This window comes from Elephas maximus, chromosome 19, assembly GCF_024166365.1.
Source record: "Elephas maximus indicus isolate mEleMax1 chromosome 19, mEleMax1 primary haplotype, whole genome shotgun sequence".
In the NCBI taxonomy this organism is placed as follows: Eukaryota; Metazoa; Chordata; class Mammalia; order Proboscidea; family Elephantidae; genus Elephas; species Elephas maximus.
Genome location: NC_064837.1, coordinates 71962452 through 71986803, shown reverse-complemented (window position 1 = coordinate 71986803; position 24352 = coordinate 71962452). Strand labels below are relative to the sequence as shown.

General features: G+C 50.5%; 1 protein-coding gene across 6 annotated transcripts in view; it reads left to right on the top strand.

Annotated features, from left to right (window-relative positions):
• CCDC57 (coiled-coil domain containing 57) overlaps window positions 1–24352 on the top strand; it is a 114702-nt gene that overhangs the window by 22195 nt on the left and 68155 nt on the right. For all 6 annotated transcript variants that reach the window (XM_049861393.1, XM_049861394.1, XM_049861395.1 and 3 more), the window contains exons 5-14: window positions 3254–3411; window positions 3520–3594; window positions 6431–6631; window positions 6864–7022; window positions 7648–7810; window positions 8343–8477; window positions 17335–17557; window positions 19043–19213; window positions 20701–20804; window positions 23572–23760. In XM_049861393.1, coding sequence (XP_049717350.1) covers window positions 3254–3411; window positions 3520–3594; window positions 6431–6631; window positions 6864–7022; window positions 7648–7810; window positions 8343–8477; window positions 17335–17557; window positions 19043–19213; window positions 20701–20804; window positions 23572–23760 — 1578 coding nt within the window. The remainder of the gene's footprint in view (window positions 1–3253; window positions 3412–3519; window positions 3595–6430; window positions 6632–6863; window positions 7023–7647; window positions 7811–8342; window positions 8478–17334; window positions 17558–19042; window positions 19214–20700; window positions 20805–23571; window positions 23761–24352) is intronic.

The window sequence follows — 24352 nt, the reverse complement described above, 5'->3', positions numbered from 1 at the left end:
AGCAGGCTATGGGAGGGGGACCTGTGGAGCCCTGCATGCTGCGTTTATGTCTGTAAGTGACATTCACATCAGGTGCTAAGAAACTGAATGAGTAGGATTCAGCCGGTCTCCTGCATGATGAGCTTGGCGCAGTCTGGCACCAAGGTGGGACCGTGGCTTGAGCCACAGGGCGCGGGGGACCCCTCGGATGTACCACAGGAGTGTGAGAACGTTATCACTGTTTTAATTCTCAAACTTTAGCTTTTTTCTCTCTCCCGATTATGGCATGGCGGCAACGTTGTTGTTGTTAGGTGCCGTTGAGCTGGCTCCAACTCGTAGCGACCCCATGTACAACAGAACAAAACACTGCCCAGTCCTGTGCCATCCTTGTGATTGTTGTTATACTCGAGTCCATTGTTGCAGCCACTGTGTCAGTCCATCTCGTTGAGGGTCTTCCCCTTCTTGGCTGACCCTCCGCTTTACCAAGCATGATGTCCTTCTCCAGGGACTGGTCCCTCCTGATAACACATCCAAAGTATGTGAGACAAAGTCTCCCTTCTAAGGAGCATTCTGGCTGTACTTCTTCCAAGACAGATTTTTTTCGTTCTTCTGGCAGTACATGGTGTATTCGGTGTTCTCCTCCAAACCGAAACCAAACCCAGAGCCACCGAGTGGATTCCGACCCTACATAGCAGAGTAGAACCGCCCCCATAGAGTTTCCAGGGAGCACCTGGCAGATTCGAACTGCCGACCCTCTGGTTAGCAGCCGTGGCACTTAACCACTACGCCACCAGGGTTTCCAGTGTTCTCCTACAACACCACAATTCAAAGGCATCAGTTCTTCGATCTTCCTTATTCATTGTCCAGTTTTCACATGCCTATAAGGCGATTGAAAATACCATGGCTTGAGTTAGGTGCACCTTATTCCTCAAATTGATATCTTTGCTTTTTAACACATTAAAGAGGTATTTAGCAACAGCAAGGCTGTGTCATCTGCATATTGCAGGTTGTTAAGGAGTCTTCCTGCAATCCTGATGCCACATTCTTCATACAGTCCAGGTTCTTGGTTTATTTGCTCAGCACACAGATTAAATAAGCATGGGGAAAGGATACAACCCTGATGCACACCTTTCCTGATTTTAAACCATGCACTATCCCATTGTTCTGTTTGAGCAACTGCCTCTTAGTCTGTATATAGGTTCCTCATGAGCACAATTAAGTGTTCTGGAATTCCCATTTTTCACGTTATCCATAACTTGTTAGATCCACATAGCCAAATGCCTTTGCATAGTCAATAAAACACAGGTAAACATCATTCTGGTATTCTCTGCTTTCAGCCAAGCTCCGTCTGACACCAGCAATGATATCCCTCACCCCACGTCCTCTTCTGGATCCGGCTTGAATTTCTGGCCGTTCCCTACTGATGTACTGCTGAAACTGTTTTTGAATTATCTTCAGCAGAGTTTTACTTAAATATGATATTAATGATATTGTTTGATAATTTCTGCATTCTGTTGAATCACCTTTGTTTAGAATGGACACTAATGTGGATCTCTTCCAGTTGGTTGGCCAGGTAGCTGTCTTCCAAATTTCTTGGCATAGACATTTGACCACTTCCAGCATTGCATTCGTTGCTGAAACATCTCAGTTGGTATTCTGTCAATTCCTAGAGCCTTGTTTTTTTGCCAGTGCCTTCAGTGCAGCTTGGACTTCTTCCTTCAATACCATTTGTTCTTGATCATATGCTACCTCCTAAAATGGTTGATTGTCGACCGATACTTTTTGGTATAGTGACTGTGTATTCCTTCCAGTTTCTTATGGTGCTTCCTATGTTGTTCAGTATTTTGCCCATAGAATCCTTCAGTATTGCAACTTAAGGCTTGAATTTTTCTTCAGTTCTCTCAGCTTGAGAAATGCTGAGCGTGTTCTTGCCTTTTGGTTTTCTAACTCCAGGTCTTTGCACATTTCATTATAATACTTTGTCTTCTCGAGGCTCCCTTTGAAATCTTCTGTTCAGTTCTTATACTTCATCATTTCTTCCTTTTTGCTTTAGCTGCTCAATGTTCAAGAGCAAGTTTTAGTGTCTCTTCTGACATCCATTTTTTAAAATTTATTTATTGTGCTTTAAGTGAAAGTTTACACATCAAGTCAGTCTTTCATACAAAAACTTATACACACCTTGCTATGTACTCCTAGCTGCTCTCCTCCTAATGAGACAGCACATTCCTCCTCTCTACCCTGTATTCCCCGTGTCCATTCAACCAGCTCCTGTCCCCCTCTTCCTTCTCATCTCATCTCCAGACAGAAGCTGCCCACATAGTCTTATGTGCCTACTTGAGCCAGGAAGCTCACTCTTCACCAGTATCATTTTCTATTTTATAGTCCAGTCCAATCCCTGTCTGGAACGTTGGCTTCGGGAATGGTTCCAATCTTGGATTAACAATGGATCTGGGGACCATGATCTCCAGGGTCCCTCTAGTCTCAGTCAGACCATTAAGCCTGGTCTTTTTATGATAATTTGAGATCTGCATCCCATTGTTCTCCTGCTCCCTCAGGGATTTCTCTGTTGTGTTCCCTGTCAGGGCAGTGATCTGTGGTAGCTGGGCACCATCTAGTTCTTCTGGTCTCAGGCTGATGTAGTCTCTGGTTTATGTGGCCCTTACTGTCTCTTGGGCTCATCTTTACCATATGTCTTTGGTGTTCTTCGTTCTCCTTTGCCCCAGGTGGGTTGAGACCAATTAATGGATCTTAGATGGCTGCATGCTAGCGTTTAAGACCCCAGATGCCTGTCACCAAAGTGGGATGCAGAACGTTTTCTTAATTCATTTTGTTATGCCAGTTGACCTAGATGTCCCCTAAAACCATGATCCCCAGGCCCCTGTCCCTGCTACTCTGGCTTTTGAAGCATTTGGTTGTATTCAGGAAACTTCTTTGCTTTTGGTTTACTCCAGTTGTGCTGACTTCCTCTGTATCGTGAGTTGTCCTTCCCTGCACCTAAAATAATTGTTGTCTGGCATCCATTTTGGTCTTTTCTTTCTTTCCTGTCTTTTTAATGACCTGTTGCTTTCTTCATGTGTGATGTCCTTCCATAATTCTTCTGGTCTTTGGTCATTAGTGTTCAGTGACTCAAACCTATTCCTGAGATAGTCTCTAAATTCAGGTAGAATATACTCAAGGTCATACTAGGAAAAAGAATGGCAGCGCTTACCTCCAGTTCCTCAACTTGTCCCAATTGTGTCTTCGTTTACTTTTTTTTTTTTTTAATCTTTCAAAGGTTAAACTGTTGAGGAAAGAGCTTGAGGCCTTGAAGGAAGCTAGTGCTGAGGCTGCGGAGTCTCTGCAGAGAGCAGAGACAGCCAATGAGGAGCTGGAGCGTGAGGTGGCGCTCAGGGACCGGGAACTTCAGGACCTCATGGCCGTGAAGGATGCCCGGTACGTAGCGTGGTCTGGGCCTAGGGCTCTACCCTTTCTACCTACTCCAGGCTGGCCTTTGCTTTGGTCCCTTATCTGCTCCGTGCGCTCACATTTACATCTTTTCAGGATAAAGGACTTGGAGGGCAAGCTCCACCTTGCGCAGCTGACCCGGGTGAAGGAGGAGGAAGCCTTCCAGAGGAAGTGAGCATCCCACTTTTGGGTGGCCCAGAGGGGGTGGGAGCTGGCTGTGCAGAGGACCATGGTCCTGGCTGGCTGCAGACTCGCTGGTCTGGGTCAGCGCTGTGCAGAGGGCCGTGGTCCTGGCTGGCTGCAGACTCGCTGGTCTGGGTCAGCGCTGTGCAGAGGGCCGTGGTCGTGGCTGGCTGCAGACTCGCTGGTCTGGGTCAGCGCTGTGCAGAGGGCCGTGGTCCTGGCTGGCTGCAGACTCGCTGGTCTGGGTCAGCGCTGTGCAGAGGGCCGTGGTCCTGGTTGGCTGCAGACTCGCTGGTTTGAGTTGACTTTAGGTTCTGCTCAGGATTCCCTCAGTGATGACCTGTAGGCTTTTTAGTGGGTTTTTACTTTGTTTGTTTTCAGTTTTATTAATCAGTTTATCAATTTCAGATTGTAGTAACAAATTTCACTTTGGCTACGCAATCACCTTTTTTTTTTTAAATTCCTGCGGCAAAGTAATTGGATAACGTGGCCTGGCAGTACAGCCAGCAAGGCCTCTGTGGTTGGCACCATAGGATATCCAGGGAGACCCGGTCAATAGACCGCATGGTGGCCCAGAATCAGGGTCACCCTGCCACAGCAGCTCAAGACCCCCACCCAACCTAAGACATGAGGGCAGGCCAGGATGGAGCGTGGCGGGGCTCAGGAAAGGGGAGGTGGGGCCAAGTCGGCTTTGTGGAGGGGTGGAGCTGAAGTACAGGTCAGGTCGGGGTGGGGGTCATGTGATGCCGGTTAGAAGGATGCCCCAGTGTGGGGTAGGTGAGGGGTCCTGGGAACCTGAGGGGCAGTCTCCGTGTCAGCTGCTACTATGAGAAGCATCCCCTTTTCTTTGTTGAAGAAACGCTACTGAGACTCTGTGCAAAGGTGTGAGGCGATTGTGAGAGGGCTGTGTAATGACGTGCGTGCAATGAATCACAGGTGTTTTCTGTCTTGTTGCCATGGCGTTTGTCAACACATGCAGAGTGAGAAGAAACACTTCAAACTCCGTCCGTCGGCTGCTTCTCAACTTGTCACCAGACCTGTAGCTGGAAATGCTGTCGAGTCTGTGGTGACACCCGTGGGCTGGAGAGCAGCACGTGGCACCAGCACTGCAGACTTACCATGGAGGAACTGTTATGGGTGGGTGTGTGAGCAGCATGAGCAGAGCGTGAGGGGCAGGTGTGTGAGCAGAGCGTGGCTGGTGGGTGCATGAGCAGTGTGAGCAGAATGTGATGGGCGGGTATGTGAGCAGCATGGTGGGTGGGTGTGTGAGCAGAGCGAGACGGCCAGTTGCGTGAGCAGGGCGTGGCCGGCGGGTGCATGAGCAGTGTGAGCAGAGCATGGCTGGCAGGACAGGCCTGACCCATCTGCGTGTCATAATGGGAGTTGTGGAAACACTGTTCTCCTTGTGTCTGGAGTTCTTTGTCATATGCGTCAATAGTTGGAAATAAGTGTACTTTCTAACGTGTTATAAATATTTATATGAAAAATAAAACCGTCGAGTCTCTCCTTCAAATGTACCTAGTGTAACCCCAGGACCCCGACCTGAAAACACTTGGACAGACAGGCTCCTCTCCACCCACCGGGGGTCTCACTTCTGGGCTGGGACTTCCTTCCAGCTCCCTGCACTCTGACCTGAACAAGTGTTTCTCAGGCTTGAAGAACTCTGGAAGCAGTTCCTAAGATGCCTTCACAGAGAGTAGAAACAGCAACCTGTGCTCCCAGCAGGGTGCTCAGAAAGGTTCCTAAATGGAGAGATAACACACACTTTAACAAAAAATATGATATAAGACATTGGTACATAAAATGTAAAGTGTCTTGGGGCATACTTCCTAATGAGGTGAGGAGGTATCCCCCTCGGCCTCTGTGCTTACCCACTCAAATGGCCGGACTGGGGCAGGGGTAGAAGGGGGTGGGTGAGGAGGCTGGGCAGGGAGGTAAGGGGGGCTCTTACAGCAGATCTCCGGTGCTCAGAACTCCTTCCAAGTTACGAGCCAGAAACCACCTGAGGCCCCCTCTCAGTCTGCAGCTGATGGTTTAGTGCAGCCCTCCAGCTCTGTGAAGGCCAAGACCTGGAAATCAGTTGTCTGGTGAAGAGGTCTGGAACCCAGTCATTGGATCCGATCACTTCCTCAGTTTCTAGAAGGTTTACGTAAAAGGCTTTACCAAGATTTGTTGCAGGACCGTTAAATATACTGACATTTTTCCACTCAGAGACACCTGTAAAACCCATTCTACTCAGAAGAGGTGAGGAAACGGAAGCAGAGGCCCCCTCTCTGGGAAGATGGTGTCTGGCTAGGCTGGCTTTGCAAGAGAGTCCAACTTCATCTTCGTTCACATGAGTGTGTTTGGAGGAGTTTCATAGAACTTTGAGAAGCGTACGGACTAAGCACGCTGCCTGGGACAGGACTGGCCCTCGCTCCGGTCAGTCAGCACCCATGTATGTTGGTCAGGAGCCCTCCCTTGAAGGTGGTGCGGGTGTCACAGCTGTACTTTAACCACCCACTGTCGGTGTCTGTTCTTGGGCGGGACGGTGAGCTCCGGGGGCAAAGCCCGGTGCCCGGCGCCAAGTACTGCTCAGTCCATGTGTACATGTGCGGAGTGTTGGGCAGGGGTCCTACACAGACAACTAGGGCGCCTCATAGACGTAAGCAATCCCATTGAGGACGTGACTACACGAACAGCTACAGCAAGAGAAAGCGTGGCTGATGCCTCAAAGAGCACAGGTGGCCTGGAAGTCAGCCGGGAATAGGAGCAGATGCTCAGGCCAGCTCTGTTCCAGGACCGTGGGAGCCCCTGGGAGACCCTCACATGCTGTTTTTTCCAGGCATGAAGTGCTAGACCGTCTGGCCAGGGAGCGGGACACAGTGCTGGCCTCTGTGAAGGAGGCGCATGTGGAGCAGCTGCGGGCACTGGAAGCAAGGGTGCTGGAGCTACAGGCCCACAGCGAGAGCCTGGAGACGCGGCTTCGCCGGGCCGAGTGGGAACAGGCCGACACTGCAAGGGACCACGATACTATTGTTGCCCGGTGAGCATGCCGTGCCCCCCAGCACAGTCTCCAGGAGGGGCGAGGTGGCTCCCTAACTCCTGGAGACACAGCTTGGAGGAGACAGTGGTTTCAGCATTTCCTTTGAAGACAGGGCATGTGTGCAAGTGTGTGAGTGTGTGCCTGTGAGTGTGTCAGGGGCCTGGTGTGAGATTGGGATAAGTTGAGCAAGCAAGACCCACACGTGGTTCATGGATGTCCCTTCTTTGTGCAGACTTCGAGAGGAGGCATCAGCTCTGAAGTCCGGCTGGGATGCGCAGGTGGCTCAACTCTCCAAGGAGGCGGTCTCCAAGGACCTGCAGGTTCATGCTCTGCAGGAGGATGGGGTGCAGCTCAAGGCCCAGCTGGCCCGACTCCAGCAGGACATCGACAGGTAACTATCCCAGGCGGTGTCCTTACTGAGCACCTCTGGGGCAGGCAGGGTCTACTGCTGAGAACGCAGCCCTGAACACCGCTGGGCCGGCCTCTGAGCATCCGTGGGGATGAGCAAGGGCGTGGGAGCAAGCTCAGAGGATGCCTCCCTCACCGACATTTGACGTGCAGCAAGTGGCAGAAGCACAGGGCCGTGAAGAGAAGGAGCCGGGCAGAGAGGGGGCCCAGCAGTGGGGAGGCTCTCAGCAAGGCCCTCTGTGCACAGCCTCAGCCAGGGGAGGTGATGGCAGCCTGGCTGGGGTGGCCAGACAGGTTGGGTGAAGGACTGGGTTGGTGCCTTAGAGATACCAGCCTGGCCTGGTAGGAGCAGGTTTGAGGTGCACGGGGTCCAGCGAGGGAGGGAGGGGGCGGTCAGCAGAGGGGAGAGAAACAGCCGTGATGGAGAGGTTAGCTTTTTTCATTGGGAAGATTTTATGGTTCCTCTGGATGCCCGTGGGGACACGGGGAGAGGGGTTGAGGGGGACGGGGAGCAGGGCAGGTGGCCAGCAATTCGGGTGAACCCAGGCTCCTCCAAGGTGCCACGTCCCGAGGGCTCGGGAACTGAGTGCTGGGGTGCGGCCTCCTAGGTACAAGCAGCAGTTGGCAGCCGCAGTGGACAGGGAGCAGAGCCTGGAGCGGGAGAAGGTGCAGCTGACACTGGACTGGCAGTGCCGCTGTGACGCTGCTGAGCGGGACCAGTACCGCAGGTCCGAGGACCTGATCCAGGGCCTCACCGCGGCCAGGGAGCAGGTGTGTGTGAGGCCCACGACCACTGCCCTCACGCCCGTCTTCTCAGTGCTGTCTTCTGAGAAAGCTGGGAGGGGGGTTCCACTCAGTGGTGGGCAGGGGGCTGGGCTCTCACTAAATTACTTTTAAATGCAAAACAGTAAACCTAACTGAGCAGTTTAATTTGTGATGACAAAAACTACAGTCACAGAAATGTGGCCTACCCTGTCAGCCACCCTTTCACAGCATCTTTTAAATTGTTGTGAAAATATGTATAACACTACATTTGCCAGTTGAGCATTTTTCTGGTATACACCTTAGCAGTGTCAGTTACACTCATGGTGTGTATGCAGCTACCGTCTTTCACAGCGTCTTGTCTGGTCACACCGACTTCTGTGGTGCTGCCGACACCCCTACCCCCAGGTGCTGGAACACGTGCAGATGGCCCAGGGGGCCCAGTGCGCAGAGTTTCTCCCCGGGAGGAGCAGGAGCAGGTCACTCCTGGCTGGCCCTGCTCCCTGTGGCCCACACAGGAACTGCGCCTGCCTTCCCCCAGGTTGTGGCCAAACTCCAGGAGGCAGAGCAGAGGCTGTGTGACAAAGAGGAGAGGCTGAAGGCCTTGGCCTTCGAGAGAGACCAGGCGGTGCAAGCGCTGAGGACGCACGGGCTCCTTCCTGAGAGGGAGGCGCAGGTGAGAGTGGTCCCTACCAGCACTTGTCTCTGAGCCCTCCCTCCATCCACCCCTCTCTGAACCTCCCTCCAGTGTCAGTGGGAAGCCAGGCCAGCCCCGTCAGCACCTCAGCCAGGGCACATCAAGGCCTGAAGAACTCAGCTTAACCTCTGAATCTTTATGACCCCCCACCAAATGCCATGCCCCAGCAGACAGCAAACGAAGGGTCCCTGGGGCACTGCCCTGTGGCTCTTGGTCTTGCTTGGCAGGTACTTGTCCTGTGCCAGGGCCTGTCCCTGGAACTTCCCCTCTGCCAGCTTGTTTCATCTTCCTTGCACTCAAGGTAGTGCCCAGGGGCTGAGGCATGGAGGTGTGGTGCCCCTTGCCTGGGAGGATCCACAGTTTGCAAGGAGCAGAGCTGGGGCTGTGCCCCTCTCACAGCACAGTCACAGGGGTCAGGAGTCAGAGGAACAGCATGAGGCCAGGAGGGGAAGAGAGAGTAAGTGAGAATGGTTGAGAATGGTTCTAGGCAGAAACCCTATGGGGCAGTTCTATTCTGTCCTTTGGGGTTGCTATGATTTGCAATCAACTCGATGGCGGTGGATTTGGTTGTGGTTTGTTTGTGGTTGGCTTTATTTTTCCTGCTGCCTTGTTTTAATAGGTGCATTTGCCCATAGCGAAGTACACTGGTCAGTTGCTCTGACCAGTGAACACACCTCTGTGGAGACATAGGCAGTTTCCACTGCACCCAAAGAGCCCCACACCCTTCTGTTGGCACCACCTCCCGCCTGGAGGCCCCACTGCTCTGACTCCTCTGCCCATGGTTCACTGTGTCCCGGCATGGTTTGTGGTGGAGGAGCCCAGGGCAGGGTCCCCAGAGCACCACGGAGGCTACGTGCATGTAGGACCCTCCCTGACCATGTTAGGACTGTTCATAACGGTCGTCCACTCATTCACATGTACTCAGCATCTTCATCCTGAGGAGCGTGCAGAGCCTGGGCACTCTGTCTTCTCCCAAGGGTTCAGGCCCTAGTGCAGAAAGTCAGGTACCAGTCTGTGGTCCTGTCTTTGTCTGCCTGAGACACTGTTGAAGGGTGGTCACCAGGGTAGATGGAGGCTCCTTCGAACGGTGACACAGGTAGGATCAGGAAGTCTGGTGCTTTGGGTGGAAAGAGCTCACAGGGAGAGGGAGTAACTGGGGTTTGGGGTGCAGGAGGCCTCGGAGGGGTCAGGGCATGGCTGGCCTGGAGGGAGGCTGGGGCCTAGTTGGGGTCAGGACACAGGTGGCCTACGAGATCTGGGCATGGGTGACCTGGATCGGGGTCGGGTGGCCTGGAACGTGATGGGGTGCGGGTGGCTGGGAGCAGGGTCTGGGTGGGGGTGGCCTGGAGTGTGATTGGGGCGAGGGTGGCCCGGAGTGTGATCGGGGCGTGGGTGGCCTGGAGCAGGGTTGCAACACTGCGGCCCAGCACACTGTTGCTGGCCATGGCGCCTTGGACAGGCCAAATAACTTGGTTTCTAATTAGAAATGGCGCTTCCTGTCCCGCTGCTCCCATGGTCTGTGGCGGACTGGGAGCCTGGGAGTGTTCTGCTTGAGGTCACGGAGCCCGGGGGTTCCCTGGAAGAGCTTTCTGGGCAGGGTGGACACACTTCCCAGCCCACAGAGGTCAGCTCCGGGAGGACAGACCCAAGAAACAAGCCCTAGACGCTCGCTCACATGCCGTGAGCCATCCCCTCTTTCAGCTGCTGCATTTGTCAGCTCGGGGCTGTGCCCGTGCTGGGGGGCTTCCCTGAGGCTGTGCTGGGGCTGGGTGTCCACAGCCCAGCCTTGCATCCACTCCGAGGGAGGCGGCATCGGCCAGCTGAGAAGACAGACACGGGTGCTGCCCCCAGCCTGGCTGCTCCTGGCCCTGGCAAGCTTGTCAGAAGCCACACTACCGGCTGCTGGGACATGTAGGAGGGATCAGTCCCTGGGGGGCACATGTCGTAGAGCCCTGGAGGAGAGGAGGGACCGTCTCCAGCCTGTTGCTCTCAATCCTATGGTGCCCTTGGGGGTCACTGCCAGTGGCCTGTGCAGGGGTCAGGTACTGCCCATCTGCGGCCAAGGACACTGTCTCTGGGACAGAAGAAGGGAGACAATGGCTCTTTTTCCTTGATGCCCATCCCTTAGTCGTCTCTGGTGTATTTTCCCCCAGGTTGTCTAAGAGCTCCTCCCAAGCAGGTCTGGGAGGCTGTCAACTGGCTAGTTTCTTTGTTAAATAGACAATGGGCCTTAGAAATGGTTTGGAGTCAGGATCAGTCATAGCCCCACCCACCACCCCACCCAGGGCCTGGGTGGCAGGACCTTTGCCCATGGGGCTCTCAGGTGAGGCTGCTGTGCCCAAGCGGAGCACAAGCTGCCCTCTGACCACCAGGTCCCCAAAGAAGAAATGGAAACCCCCAGGGCATCTGCAGATGCCCGCTCTGGCTAACTGAAGAGAGTGGCAGGGCTTGGAAGCCAGGACTTGGGGAGTGTGCTTACAGGTTTCTGGCTGACAAGTGGAGTGTGGAGTGATAGCAAACCCACCTTCCTGCCCACAGGGTGCTAACAGCGAGGAGAGCACCCCGTAAAGCAAAGACATCGGGGTGGATAGCTGCAGCTAGTGGGCTCTTAGGCTCCATAAAGGAGGTTGATGCTCAGTTGTGAGCAGCAGGTGGGTCTCTTTGTGAACTGAAGTGCCAGCTCTTGCTGTGCAAAGGCCTCACTGAGGGGGGTGGTTTCTAGGAGGAACGGGGAGGAGAGGTTGCAACTGCTGTGAGATCCAGTGGGCTTCAGAGCAGTCATTTGAGGTCCATAGGGCCTACCCACAGGGCTTTATGAGGTGATATGGTCAACTCCATTGACAGATGAGAAAACTGAGGCACACAGAGTTGGTCACCTGCCCTGTAAGTGGCAGAGGGAGAATTTGAATGGAGCCAGGCTGGTGCAGCGTCATGTCCCAGACCCTCTGCCCCTGGTGCTGGAAGCAGCCTGTACAGTTCTGCCCAGCAGAGGGTGGGATGTTCTCCGAGGGCAGGGAGTGGGAAGTGGGAAAGAGGTGGGAAGGCTGGGTATCTGCAGAAGAATGTGTCCTCTTGTCTCTGGAGCGTAGGCAGTGAGCCGTGAAGTCATGGGGGCAAGCCTGAGAGGGCAGACAGGATGATGGGAAGCCAACAGGTGGGAACTGGGGTTCAAAAAGGAATGATGGCCTCATTCTGGGCCTGAGAGTGATGCCGGGCCACAGCAGAAGTTTTCAGAGCTATGGTTCAGGATCATGGCCTTTGGAATAGACCTAGGGCCAGACCAGCTGGACCACCATTCGGCTCTCCGAGCCTCAGCTTGTCACTGTGAAGAGAGGACAGCTTTCCCGTGGCATCAGTGTGGGAAATGAATGAGGTAGCATAGGTAACGTGCTTAGTGGGACCTAGAACATGGCGTCATACGTGATGTCATAGGCAGTCACACACGTGAGCCACGGTCATCATGACCGGCAGTGTGGCAGTCGGGGACCTGCCACACATTTGACTTTCACTAGAGGAAATCTTTTCTCCGTCTGTCAAGTGGGACCCATTGCAGGGCAGTTGTAGGGTCAGAGATCCAGCCCTTGGTCAGTGCAGCACCCGGAGGCCTGGCCCTCGGTCAGCGCAGCACCCAGAGGCCTGGCCCTCGGTCAGTGCAGCACCCGGAGGCTTGGCCCTCGGTCAGCGCAGCACCCGGAGGCCTGGCCCTCGGTCAGTGCAGTACCTGGAGACCTGGTAAAAGTGAGCTGGTGTTATTCTTGACAAGGAAATAGAGATCAGCCACAGCCCTGCCCACTCAGACATGCTGGTCTGTTTCCTTCTAGCCTAGTTTGGTCTGTCTACATCTGTATATATTACCTATATTCCTGTGCACACTGTTTTGATGTACGGTAAAATCTGTGAGAGCTGGAACTTGTGTAAGGCGAAACCTGTCAGAGAAGGAAAATGTAAGTATTTTCCACTCACAGCATAGAAAAGTGGTAAGACTGCACCCTGTCAAAGGTGAAAAACTTGTGAGACCAGGAAAACCAAGGCAGTTGAAGTTGTCAAGGATTTCATTTTACTTGGATCCACAATCAGCACCCACGGAAGCAGCAGTCAAGAAATCAAAAGATGCATTGCATTGGGCAGATCTGCTGCAAAAGCCTTCTTTAAAGCTTTGAAAAGCAAAGATGTCACTTTGAAGACTCAGGTGCACCTGACCCAAGCCATGGTGTTTTCAGTCACCTCCTATGCATGTGAAAGCTGGACGATAAATAAAGAAGGCTGAAGAAGAATGGACGCCTTTGAAGCCTTTGAACTGTGGTGTTGGAAAAAGAATATTGAATGTACCATGGACTGCCAAAAGAATGAACAATGGAAGAAGTACAACCAGAATGCTCCTTAGAAACAAGGATGGCGAGACTTTGTCTCACATACTTTGGTCATGTCAGGAAGGATCAGTCCCTGGAGAAGGACATCATGCTTGGTAAAGTAGAGAGTCAGTGAAAAAGAAGACGACTCTCAATGAGATGAATTGATACAGTGGCTGCAACAATGCGCTTAAGCATAACAACAGTTGTAAGGACGGCGCAGGACCAGGCATCGTTTCATTCTGTTGTACATAGGGTCACTAAGAGTTGGAATGGACTCAATGGCACCCAACAACAAATACACCAACATTTTACCATGTGCCTGTAATTGGCCTAGCCATCCTCTCAGTGTTGGCCATTTCGACTGTTTGCAAGTGTTGTTGTAATCCTGAGGTGGGCACTCCTGGTTAGAGGGTCAGTTCTGTTTGCAGTCTTCTCCTTTTCCTGGTAGTTATTTAATGCCTGCCTCTCATGAGCCCGGACTGGTTTCCTTCTGGTTAACAAACAGGAGCCCACGAAAGAGCTGACAGCAAGTTAGAAAGTCAGAGCGTCAAGGAGGGGACCAGGCCTGGCTTCAATTTTGTCCCTGTGGCCTGCAGAGCTGCAGAGCACACACATCCTTCAGGAGGATGTTGACTGCAGGGTGGGCAGACAGGGCCCTTGGCAGCCTTGGAGAGGGGAGCTGGTAATTTGCTCAAGCAACTGCCTGTGGAGGACAGCGGTCGTGGTTGAGCTGAGACACTGAGAAGGAATAAAGAAATGAGTAGGTATTAAATACTCTCCTAAGTGCCAGCGCTTTTACACATCTCCTTGTATTCTCCTAACTGTCCTATCGGGTAGTATAATTATCCCCATGTTTTCTTTTGGGCAAGTGACACTAAATTTCAAGGATCTTGTTACCCAAAGATAGTAGTAGTGGGTTTGGCTGCAGATGGCAAAAGAGCATTTAATCTGCCATCCCCTCATGGTAGTAGTCCGGGGCTGGAACAGCGGCAGCTTCCCACGCACAAGGGCCAGGGCTGGGACAGCAGCAGCTTCCCACTCACAAGGGGCAGGACTCCTTCAGTTCTGGTGTGGGCTGGGCAGCAGGCAGAGGTGGGCTGGAGTAGGGCCAGGGTGGCCTGGGAGAAGAGTCTGGATTTTTTGGCTGGAATGTGACAAGAGTGGACCATGTTCTTCTCATTGCATCCTATTGGGTGGCACGTGGTGACGATTTTTCTCAGTCTGGTGATGCTAACTCTGATTGCCCGATTAAGAGGGGCCTCACTGTGAAGTTATTTTTTAAAATACTTGTAATCCTTAAGTATTTTGTGGGGAGATACTTTGAGCTACATAACACCCCCTACTCATTATTCTTTCACCCACTATTTCAGCATCTGTTGTTTCTTGCCTGGATTACTTACTACCATGGCTACCAAATGGTGATTTTCTAAACCTGTCATCCCTTCTCCATTTATGAGTTGGCATCCTATTGTAAAGAAGAGCTTCCTCTTCTCATTTATTTGTGCTTTTGTTCATGTACATCAGTGTAGACTCATGGTTTTCTGTTATTCAGTGGATCATAGTCCATTACTATCATTGCGTTTTTAATTTAGTTCTTAAATTATATACTGCTTATAATTCTAGGAGTTTTGACAAAGACATAGGGTAGTGCAACTGACACCGTCGTGGAGATACAGAACAGTTCCATCACACCGAAAAGCCCTCCGACCACTCTGAACCTAACCCTGGGAACCACTGGTTTGTTCTTTATCCCACCAGTTTTGCCTGTTCTAGAGTTTCATTAAAGGGAGTCACACAGTGGGTAGCCTTTTGAGCCTGGTTGCATTCACTGATGCATTGCATTTGAGATTCATCCCTATTGCTCTCTGTATCAGTGTTACATCGTTCTTTTTAATTACTGAGTAGTATTCCATGGTAGGGACATGCCACAGTTCGTTTGTACGTTCACCTGTGGAAGGACATTTGGGTTGTTGCTTAGTTTTTGGCAACTGTGAATCAAGCAACCATAAACTTTTGCATATACAGGTTTTTGTGTGAATATAACTTCATTTTTCTTGGGTAAATACCTTGGAGCATGATTGCTGGGTCATATGGCAAGTGTATGTTTATCTTGCAAAGAATCTGCCAAACCGATGTACAAAGTGGTATACTATTTTGTATTCCTACCAGAACACAGTTGCTCTGTATCCTTGCCAGCAGTTGGCATTGTCATTTTGTAAACTGTTTGAGGAGTATGTACTGACATGTGCAAAGAGCTGGAGATGGAAGACCAAAAGGGAAGAACACGCTCGGCGTTTCTCAAGGTGAAAGAACTGAAGAAAAAATTCAAACCTCGAGTTGCAATAGTGAAGGATTCTATGGGGAAAATATTAAACGACACAGGAAGCATCAAAAGAAGATGGAAAGAATACACAGAGTCATTATACCAAAAAGAATTAGTCCATGTTCAACCATTTCAAGAGGTGGCATATGATCAGGAACTGATGGTACTGAAGGAAGAAGTCCAAGCTGCTCTGAAGGCATTGGCGAAAAACAAGGCTCCAGGAATTGACGGAATATCAATTGAGCAGCGCTGGAGGTGCTCACTCGTCTATGCCAAGAAATATGGAAGACATCTTCCTGGCCAACTGACTGGAAGAGATCCATATTTATGCTTATTCCCAAGAAAGGTGATCCAGCCGAATGTGGAAATTATAGAACAATATCATTAATATCACACGCAAGCAAAATTTTGCTGAACATCATTCAAAAATGGCTGCAGCAGTATATCGACATGGAACTGCCAGAAATTCAGGCTAGTTTCAGAAGAGGATGTGGAACCAGGGATATCATTGCTGATGTCAGATGGATCTTGGCTGAAAGCAGAGAATACCAGAAGGATGTTTACCTGTGTTTTATTGATTATGCAAAGTCATTCGACTGCGTGGATCATAACAAACTATGGGTAGCACTGCGAAGAATGAGAATTCCAGAACACTTAATTGTGCTCATGAGTGACCTTTACATGGATCAACAGGCAGTTGTTTGGACAGAACGAGGGAATACTGATTAAAGTCAGGAAAGGTGTGCGTCAGGGTTGTATTCTTTCACCATACCTATTTAATTTGTATGCTGAGCAAATATTATGAGAAGCTGGACTGTATGAAGAAGAACAGGGCATGAGGATTGGAGGAAGACTTATTACCAACCTGCGCTAAGCAGATGACACAACCTTGCTTGCTGAAAGTGATGAGGACTTGAATCACTTACTGATGAAGATCAAAGGCCACAGCCTTCAGTATGGATTGTACCTCAACATAAAGAAAACAAAAATCCTCACAACTGGTCCAATGAGCAACATCATGATAAACGGAGAAAAGATTGAAGCTGTCAAGGATTTAATTTTACTTGGATCCACAATCAACAGCCATGGAGGCAGCAGTCAAGAAGTCAAAAGACCTATTGTACTGGGTAAATCTGCTGCAAAGGACCTCTTTAAAGTGTTGAAGAGCAAAGATGTCACCTTGAAGACTAAGGTGCGCCTGACCCAAGCCATGGTATTTTCAATAGCATCATATGCATGTGAAAGCTGGACAATGAAAAAGGAAGACTGAAGAAGAATTGACGCCTTTGAATTGTGGTGTTGGCGAAGAATATTGAATATACCATGGACTGCCAAAAGAACGAACAAATCTGTCTTGGTAGAAGTGCTCTAGAATGCTCCTTAGAAGCATGGATGGTGAGACTACGTCTGACATAGTTTGGACATGTTGTCAGGAGGGATCAGTCCCTGGAGCAGAGTACAGGGTCAGCAGAAAAGAAGAAGACCCTCAACGAGGTGGATTGACACAGTGGCTGCAACAATGAGCTCAAGCATAACAATCGTGAGGATGGCTCAGGACCGGGCAGTGTGAGTCAGAACCAACTCAATGGCACCTAACAAAAACAACAACTGACATCTTATCGTGGTTTAGCTTGAGTTTCCCTAATGACTAATGATGTTGAGCATCTTTTCATGTGCTTATTTGGCATGCCTGCATCTCCTTTAATGATATGTCTGTTCAAATCTTTTGTTCATCATTTTATTGTTTATTTTCTCATTGTGGAGTTTTGACAGTTCTCTGAGTCTTAGCAGAGCAAAAGGTTTTCATTTTTCTAAAGTCTGATTTCTCCATTTTTTTCTTGTACAGATTGTGCTTTTGGTGTCCCATTTCAAAACTGTGCCAAACCCAGTGTCACAGAACATTTCTCCTGTGTTTCCTCTCGAACTTTTATGGTTCAACATTTCCCATTTGGGTCTGTGATTGAGTTTGAGTTACTTCTTACCTAAACTTTGAGATGTGGCTCAGGTTCTTTTTGTGCACGGGGATTTCAGTTGTCCCAGCACCACTTGATGAAAAGACTACCCTTTCTCCACAGAGCTGCCTTTGTATCTTTGTAAAAAAATCACTTGGCTCTACTTGTATGGGTGTGTTTCAAGATTGTTTTTATTTCTTGTTTGACAGACAGTCCTAGTGCATCACAAAGAAGAGATCCGTCCAGGTTTTCCATCGAGTGAGATCCAGCGGCTACAAGAGCAGAACATAAGCTTGCGGAACGCTATTGCTCAAATGAGGAAAGAAATGGAAATGCTAAGTGATCAAATTCTTCCTTCTGCCTACCTCGGAGGAAAGACCTCAGATACAAACCAGCCTGATCCAAATGCTGCAGCAGATACTGCCACTCCTGGTGCGTGTGTGAGAGAGAGAGACAGAGACGGAGAGAGAGAGAGGCACAGAGAGACAGAGGGAGAGAGGGGCACAGAAAGAGACAGAGAGAGGAAGGAAGGGGGCAAGCGCAGATCTCTGCTAGGCTGCACATGATCTCAGAGTTGTATAAATTAACATCTCCTTTAATAAATCAAAGTATGACAGCTGCTTTTCCTCTAAGACAAACCTTGTCACTGGTTAGCAGAAGGGAAAACGTGAAGAATGCGTACATCACACTCAGGCCTGGACAGGACTGTTAAACACGTTTTGTCACAGGCGCTCCCACCCGCAAGGGGGTGTCACGTGGTGTAGCTGAGGTGGGCATGCCACCCCTCTGTGCCTTGTTCATAGTGGAGGAGTCACGGGGGTCATGAATGGAGGGACAGAAGCCTGCTAAGGTCCCCATACTCAGGGACTTGTTGTCTGCAGTGTGCATAGAGGCAGGTGGGGTTGGTGCAGGGGTAGGTGCAGTCATGTGCCGTGTGGTGTCCCTTCGGGCAGCGTCTGACAGCATGTATGTCTGTGGTCCCACAAGGTGATAATAGAGTTCAGAGAACAGGACGTAGCCGACGTAACCGGATTTAGTGAATGCAACAGCGTCCCCAACACAACATGTGTATCTCATGTCTCTTACATACAAAGTGATTGCGCTGCCAGGCGTGTAATGGTACAGTAAATTGTAGAGGGAGGTTATTTGCCCCAGCAAATAATATAGTGTTCACACCACATCCATATCACATAATGTCCTATTTCACAGAACAAATTGTGGATGTTAAGTGATGCATGACTGTATTTGCTCCCAATCACTGGACCCTTCTTGGAGAACATGGAGGCTTAGCTGGTCTCCGTATGGTGCCCTCTGGTGGCTGAGAAGGGAAAGTTTTTTTAGGCTGTCTTTGTTTCCTAGGGCCGCAGTAGCACAAGGTACCACAAGTGGGTGGCTTTAAAGGATTTGTTGTCTTACAGTTTCAGAGGCTAGGGGTCCAAATCAGGGCTTGATATTGAGGAGAGGATCCCTCCTTGTCGGTAGCCCTGGGCGTTCCTTGGCGCCCTCTGGTCATAGACAGTCCTCACATGGTATCTGTTGTCCCCTTGTGTGTGTCTGTTCTGCTCTTTTTACAAGACACCTCTCAGAGGGCTAGATTTAGGACCCACCTACCCTGGTATGTGCTCATTAACATAATGAGAAAGCCCTTCTTTCTAGACAGGGTCATGTTTACAGGTACAGGGGTTAGGACTTCCACATAACTTTTGGGGGGGCACAATTGAATCCATAACACAGTCGCGGCCCATAGATAGCATGATCGCATGAAAACAGTTGTAAGGTTGGGTAGGGAGGGGAGGACAGGATGGTGAGCAAGCAGGCCTGAGAGGGCAGGTAAGTGCTGTGCCTCTGTGCTGTGGATGTGTGTACCCCTGTGTGTGTGTTTATGTGCTTTTTCTTTTTTTTTTTTTATCTTGGCAGATTATGTTCTGGGCCTTGAAGCAGAAATACGAAATCTAAAGCATAAATTTAAAACACTAGAAGAACAATTAGAAGATGTGTTAGATCCTCCAAAGATGTCATCCTATGCTGAAGTTCAGCCCAGCATCTGTGCTGCTGACAGCACCGTTGGTGGGAGTCCTGTCTCGTGGGGTGGGTGTGACCAAGGGTTCCGCCTTGCCGGCCTGCCTCTTCCTGGTCTTCGGTTCCAGTGGGCAGGCTTTCCTCGAGTCTTTGCCCTTGTTGGTGTTTCTGGGTGATGGGCAGCTTTAGCACCCAGGCTGGGATATATACATAGAAACAAACAAGACAAGACAGGGAGCTCACTGCCAGGTTACCCCTTGAATCCTGAGGTCCCCTCATCCTCACCTTTCAGAATCATCTCATCGTTGTTTTATGTGTTTTGTCCTTGGCGTTTCGTTGTAACTAGCAAGAGCAAGAAGGTGGCGTGCACATACTCCATCTTGTCCAGAACCGGAAACTTAAGTCAGCTTCTGATTGCTAAACCTACTTGCACTTCTGGAGTAAACCCAACACGTTGTGATATATTCTTCTTTTTATATGTTGCTGGATTTGGATTGCTAATATCTTGCTTAGAATTATTATATTTAGTCCATGAGTGAGACTGGCCTGTAATTTTCCTTTCTCATAATGTCCATGTCAGGTTTTGGGATCAAGGTTATCCTGGCCTCATAAGTGTGTTGGGAAGTGTTCCCTGTTTTTCTGAAATAGTTTGTATCAGATTTACATTAATGTTTTCTTAAATAATTGGTAGAATTCAACCTTGAAACCTCCTGGGCCTGGAGTTTTCTTTGTGAGAAGGTTTTAAATCGTGAGCTCAGGTTTTCTTTGTAGTTAACAGGACTGTCCAGAATTTGGTGTGTCATTTTTAATATTTTACTAGGAAATTGTCCATCTGATCTAAATTTTTAGATAAAAGGTCACTTAAAGTATCTATGATTTTTAAAATGTGTATAGGATCTGAAATGGTAACACCTTTTTTCATTCATTATCTTGGTTATTTCTACTCTCTCACTCGCTGTCTTTTTCTTGCTTAGTCTTACAAGGATTTATCTTTTTTTAAAATAATTTCAAAAAATCAACTGTTGATCTTGTTGATCTTCTATTATACATTTATTTTCTATTTCCTCAATACCTAATATTAGCTTTATTCTTTTCCTCCTGCTTTATTTGATTTTGATTTGGTTCTTTATCTCATCTTCTGAGATGCGTATTTCAGCACTCTGATTTTCGGCTTTTCTACTTTTCTAAAATAAGCATCTAAGGCTGTTAATACCTCTGAAAGGACAGCCTTAGATGTATTTCTTAAGTTTTGATAGGTAGTGTTTTTATTATTATTCTGTCATATCTATCTTACTATCCATGGTGATTTCTTCTTTGACCCCTGAGTTATATGGAGGTTTCCTCTTGATTTCCACACAGACAACCCTGTATTTAAGTGGAGAGGCTAGCACAGACTGGGATCCACTCGACACTTGACGGTGGTTGGGTTTTCCCTCCGTGGGAGAGAGCAGAGGGATGTTCCTGGATAACACTCGCCCAAATCCCTCAAGAGAGGGATGCATGAGTCCTGGAGACCTTGTGTGGTGGCCAGGGCCTGACGGATATCTTCTCTGCAGAGGGTCCTCCTCAGGCCGAGGTGGTGCCCACCGTGCTGGCATGCAGGAAGCTCGCGGGGAGGGTCCATCTCCTGGACTGCCTGGTCTCGGGGCTCCGACAAAAGGTAAGGCCGACCCGTCACAGCTCATGTTGTGCAGGCTGCCACCGGGTGGGACATGCGCAGGCTCCGAGCTGGTGGCAGGTGCGAGTCCCGGGGACCATGCACATGGCGTGGAATCTCTCGGGCAGGGTGTTGTGTGGTCAGCTGATCTCCTGTGTGTGTGTGTGTGTGTGAGTGTGTGTGCTGTACGTATATGTATGTGTGTGCATGTGAGTGTCGTGTGTGTGCCGTGTCGTGTGCCGTGTCGTGTGCCGTGTGTACCATGTGGCGTGTGTGTATGCATGTGTATGTGGTGTGTGTGAAAGTGTGTGTGCCATGTGTGTATGCCATGTTTGTACTGTATACCTTGTGTGTGATCTGTGTGTCATCATGTATGTGCAATAAGCCATGTGTATATGTGTGTGCATGTGTGTGTAGAAGTGTGCGTACTGTATGCCGTGTGTCTGATGTATATGTGAGAATGTGTGTGTGTGTGCATGTGTGCGGTGTATGCTGTGTGTGGGGAGGGTCTGTAGAAGGCACTCAGTCAGACCCTGGTGACAAAAGCAGAGTCCTGGAGCAGGGAGGGCGGTGTGGGTGGGCAGGCCAGGTTCCCAGTGTCCCCAGGGACCCATGTGGCCCTCTAAAGGCTGAGCTGGTGGCAGGAGTGCTGACATTCAGGTGCTTGTCTCCCGTCAGTCCCCTTGCCCTCATTGGCCCGAGGGCCAGGTCATGGTCAGACAAGGCTGGCCGCTTCCCGAGTCCTAGCACCCCCAGTCCTGGTGCACATGTTGTATTGCTGCACGTTCATAGTATCTATTTTTACAGTGAGAACTTTCTTCCCATTTTCAGGTCTTTAAACAGAGGGTCTGTTTATTTTCCATCTGTCCATGACGGTCAGAGCAGTCCATGACAGTTGAAGGCTGCTTAGTTCAAAAATATTTCCCAATTTTAAATATTTTTTGTTTTACGCTTTGGTTAGTTTTTCTCCTAGGGATCAGGGCGCAGGCATCATCGCCATCTCTGGGTGCAAAAGGCCCTGCCTCCCACACAGACCCTCGGAGCACCTCTGACTCTTCCCCTGGGAGCCCACACGCTGGGCCTGGCTAGATGGAAACATTCTCCACTTTTCCCTGGGGGCGGGCAGGGGGCCCTGGAAGGGAGGCGGCCTCCCTGACTCTGTGTGGCACTGCCTCAGGCAGCCACTCATGGCGCCCTCCTGGATGGCCCCATCCTGAGGTGGTGCATGGCCTGATACAAAGCCGAGCCTTCCACCTTGGCTCCTTTAACACTTTACCAGGATTTGTGCTGGTGCTAGAAAAACAGACTTTTCAGATGAATTATTTTCGCCATGATAAGTCATGTTCCCAGCTCTCACGAGAGCTGCCACGCTGAGGAGGCTTGTGGAGGTACAGCTCACACGCCTCCTGGCTCACACGCCTCCCGGCTCACCGCTTACAGTGACACTCAGCGGCCTTAGCGCATTTGCAGAGCTGTGTAACCAGCACCACAGTCAGCTCTAGAACACATTATCACCCTAGAAAGAAACTGTGCCTACCCATTTCCCTCCAGCCTCCCGGTCCCAGCCAACTACTAATCCACCTCTGTCTCTGTGGATTTGCCTGTCATGCACAATGCGCCCTTCTGTGTCTGGCTTCTTTCACTCAACATAACATTTCAAGGCTCATTCATGTCGTAGCCTGTATCAGGCCTTCATTGCTTTTTATGGCTGGATATGTGTACACCACATTTCGTTTATCCATCATCCGTTGATGGACATTGGAGTTGTCACCACCTTTTGGCTATTGTGAATAGTGCTGCAGTGAACACTCACATACAAGTACCTGTCTCAGTCCCTGCTTTCAAGCCTCTCGGGTGTACACCTAGGAGCGCAATTGCTGAGCCGTATGGTGATTCTATGTTCTGTCGTTTGAGGGACGACTAGGCTGTTTTGGACAGCAGCCACCCCATTTTATGTTCCCACCAGCAGTGGACGTAGGTTCTGATTGCTCCACATCCTCACCAACACTGGGAATTGCCTTTGTGATCGTAACCATCTTACTGTGTGTGAGGTGGTTTTGGTTTCATTTCCCTGGTGACTGATGATGCAGAGCATCTTTCCTGTGCTTGTTGGCCACTTACGGATCGTCTTTGGACATGTCTGTCCAGATCCTTGTCCATTTTCACATTGGATTGTCTTTTCACTATTGAGCTGTGAGAATTCTTTACATGTTGTAGGTATGAGTCCCCTCAGCAGATCTATGTTTTAAAAATTTTTTCCCCTTCTGTGGGTTGTCTTTTCACTTTCTTGATGGTGTCCCTTGAAGCACAAAAGTTTAAATTTTGACTAATTTTGAGGCAGAACGGAGTCACTGCCCTTTGTTCCTGTGGCCAGGGACTTCCCTCCTGATGGCCTCAGCCCCTCCCCCTCCCTGCCCCTTTGATGCCCCTCCTACCTACACCTTTCAGGAGGCCTCAGTTCTGCCTGGGATTCGGGTTCAGGGAGAATGTTTGAGGCTCCTCCCCATCACCTTGGGGCCCAGTGCAAGCTCTGCCCCAGCTGCCCGCTAGCCCCAGCAACCCCGAGACTCAGCTGTCCCAGGTGCTTCACAGTCACAGTTGTGATAAGCAGACCCACCAGCTGGCCAGGGGCGGTGTCTTCCCCACTTCCTACCTCTTTGCTCTTCTCGTGTGCTTCCTGGCCTCCCTGGGACCTGCTCCCACAGACCTGCTCCAGGGACCTGCTCCGGACCCCTGAATCCTTCCTAACCCACCTCCTGGATGACTCTAGGTGCTGCAGAAGCTCCCAGAGATGGATGCTGTCAGGCTCCAGCTACCCTGTGAGGTAGACCAGGTGCATGTGGAGGTCTTGGAGCTGGGCAAGCAGGTGGCCGAGCTGGAGAAGCATCTTGGTGCCACCAGGAAGGAAGGAGGCAAGGCAGTGGGAAGGACACCAGAGACCACAGCCCTCAGGAGACAGGTGAGCAAATACCTAGGGGTGGACAAGGACCCCTGCGGGAACTGTGACTAGGAGTGGACTGAAGCAGATGCGGCACCTGGCTGCCTGCTCCGGAAGATCTAGGGCGTCCGGGTGTGGCTCGGTGTCCCAAGATGAGGGTTCAGACAGTGCTGAAGGACAGAAGTGTGGGCAGGGCTGGGGGGCAGGACAGGTGTCTGTACCTGCTGGAGAGTCATGCTGTCCCCAAGGCTCCGGGCTCCCAAGCTGCCCTGCAGTTCTGTGCCGGGGGCCTCGCCTGGTCTGCTGGCCCTGCAGGGTGGCCGCTCCCTGTGTTGTCTCCTCAGCATGGCTCATGTCTCTGCTCAGTGTGGAGCGCTGCTGACCCTCCATCTAGCAGGCGGGGCCTGGCACCTCCCCCAGCTCGGTTAGAGGGAAGGGGCGGGAAGTCATGCAAATGAGCAGAATTGAATAATTATGGTATCGATTTGCATGGGGGGTGACTACAGGGACTCGGCCACGGGCCAGCTGGCTCTCTGGGCCACGTTCCTCATATGCAGGATCCTAGGGAGCACTCCCCCACTCCGTGAACTCGGAGAATGCCAGGATGACCTCG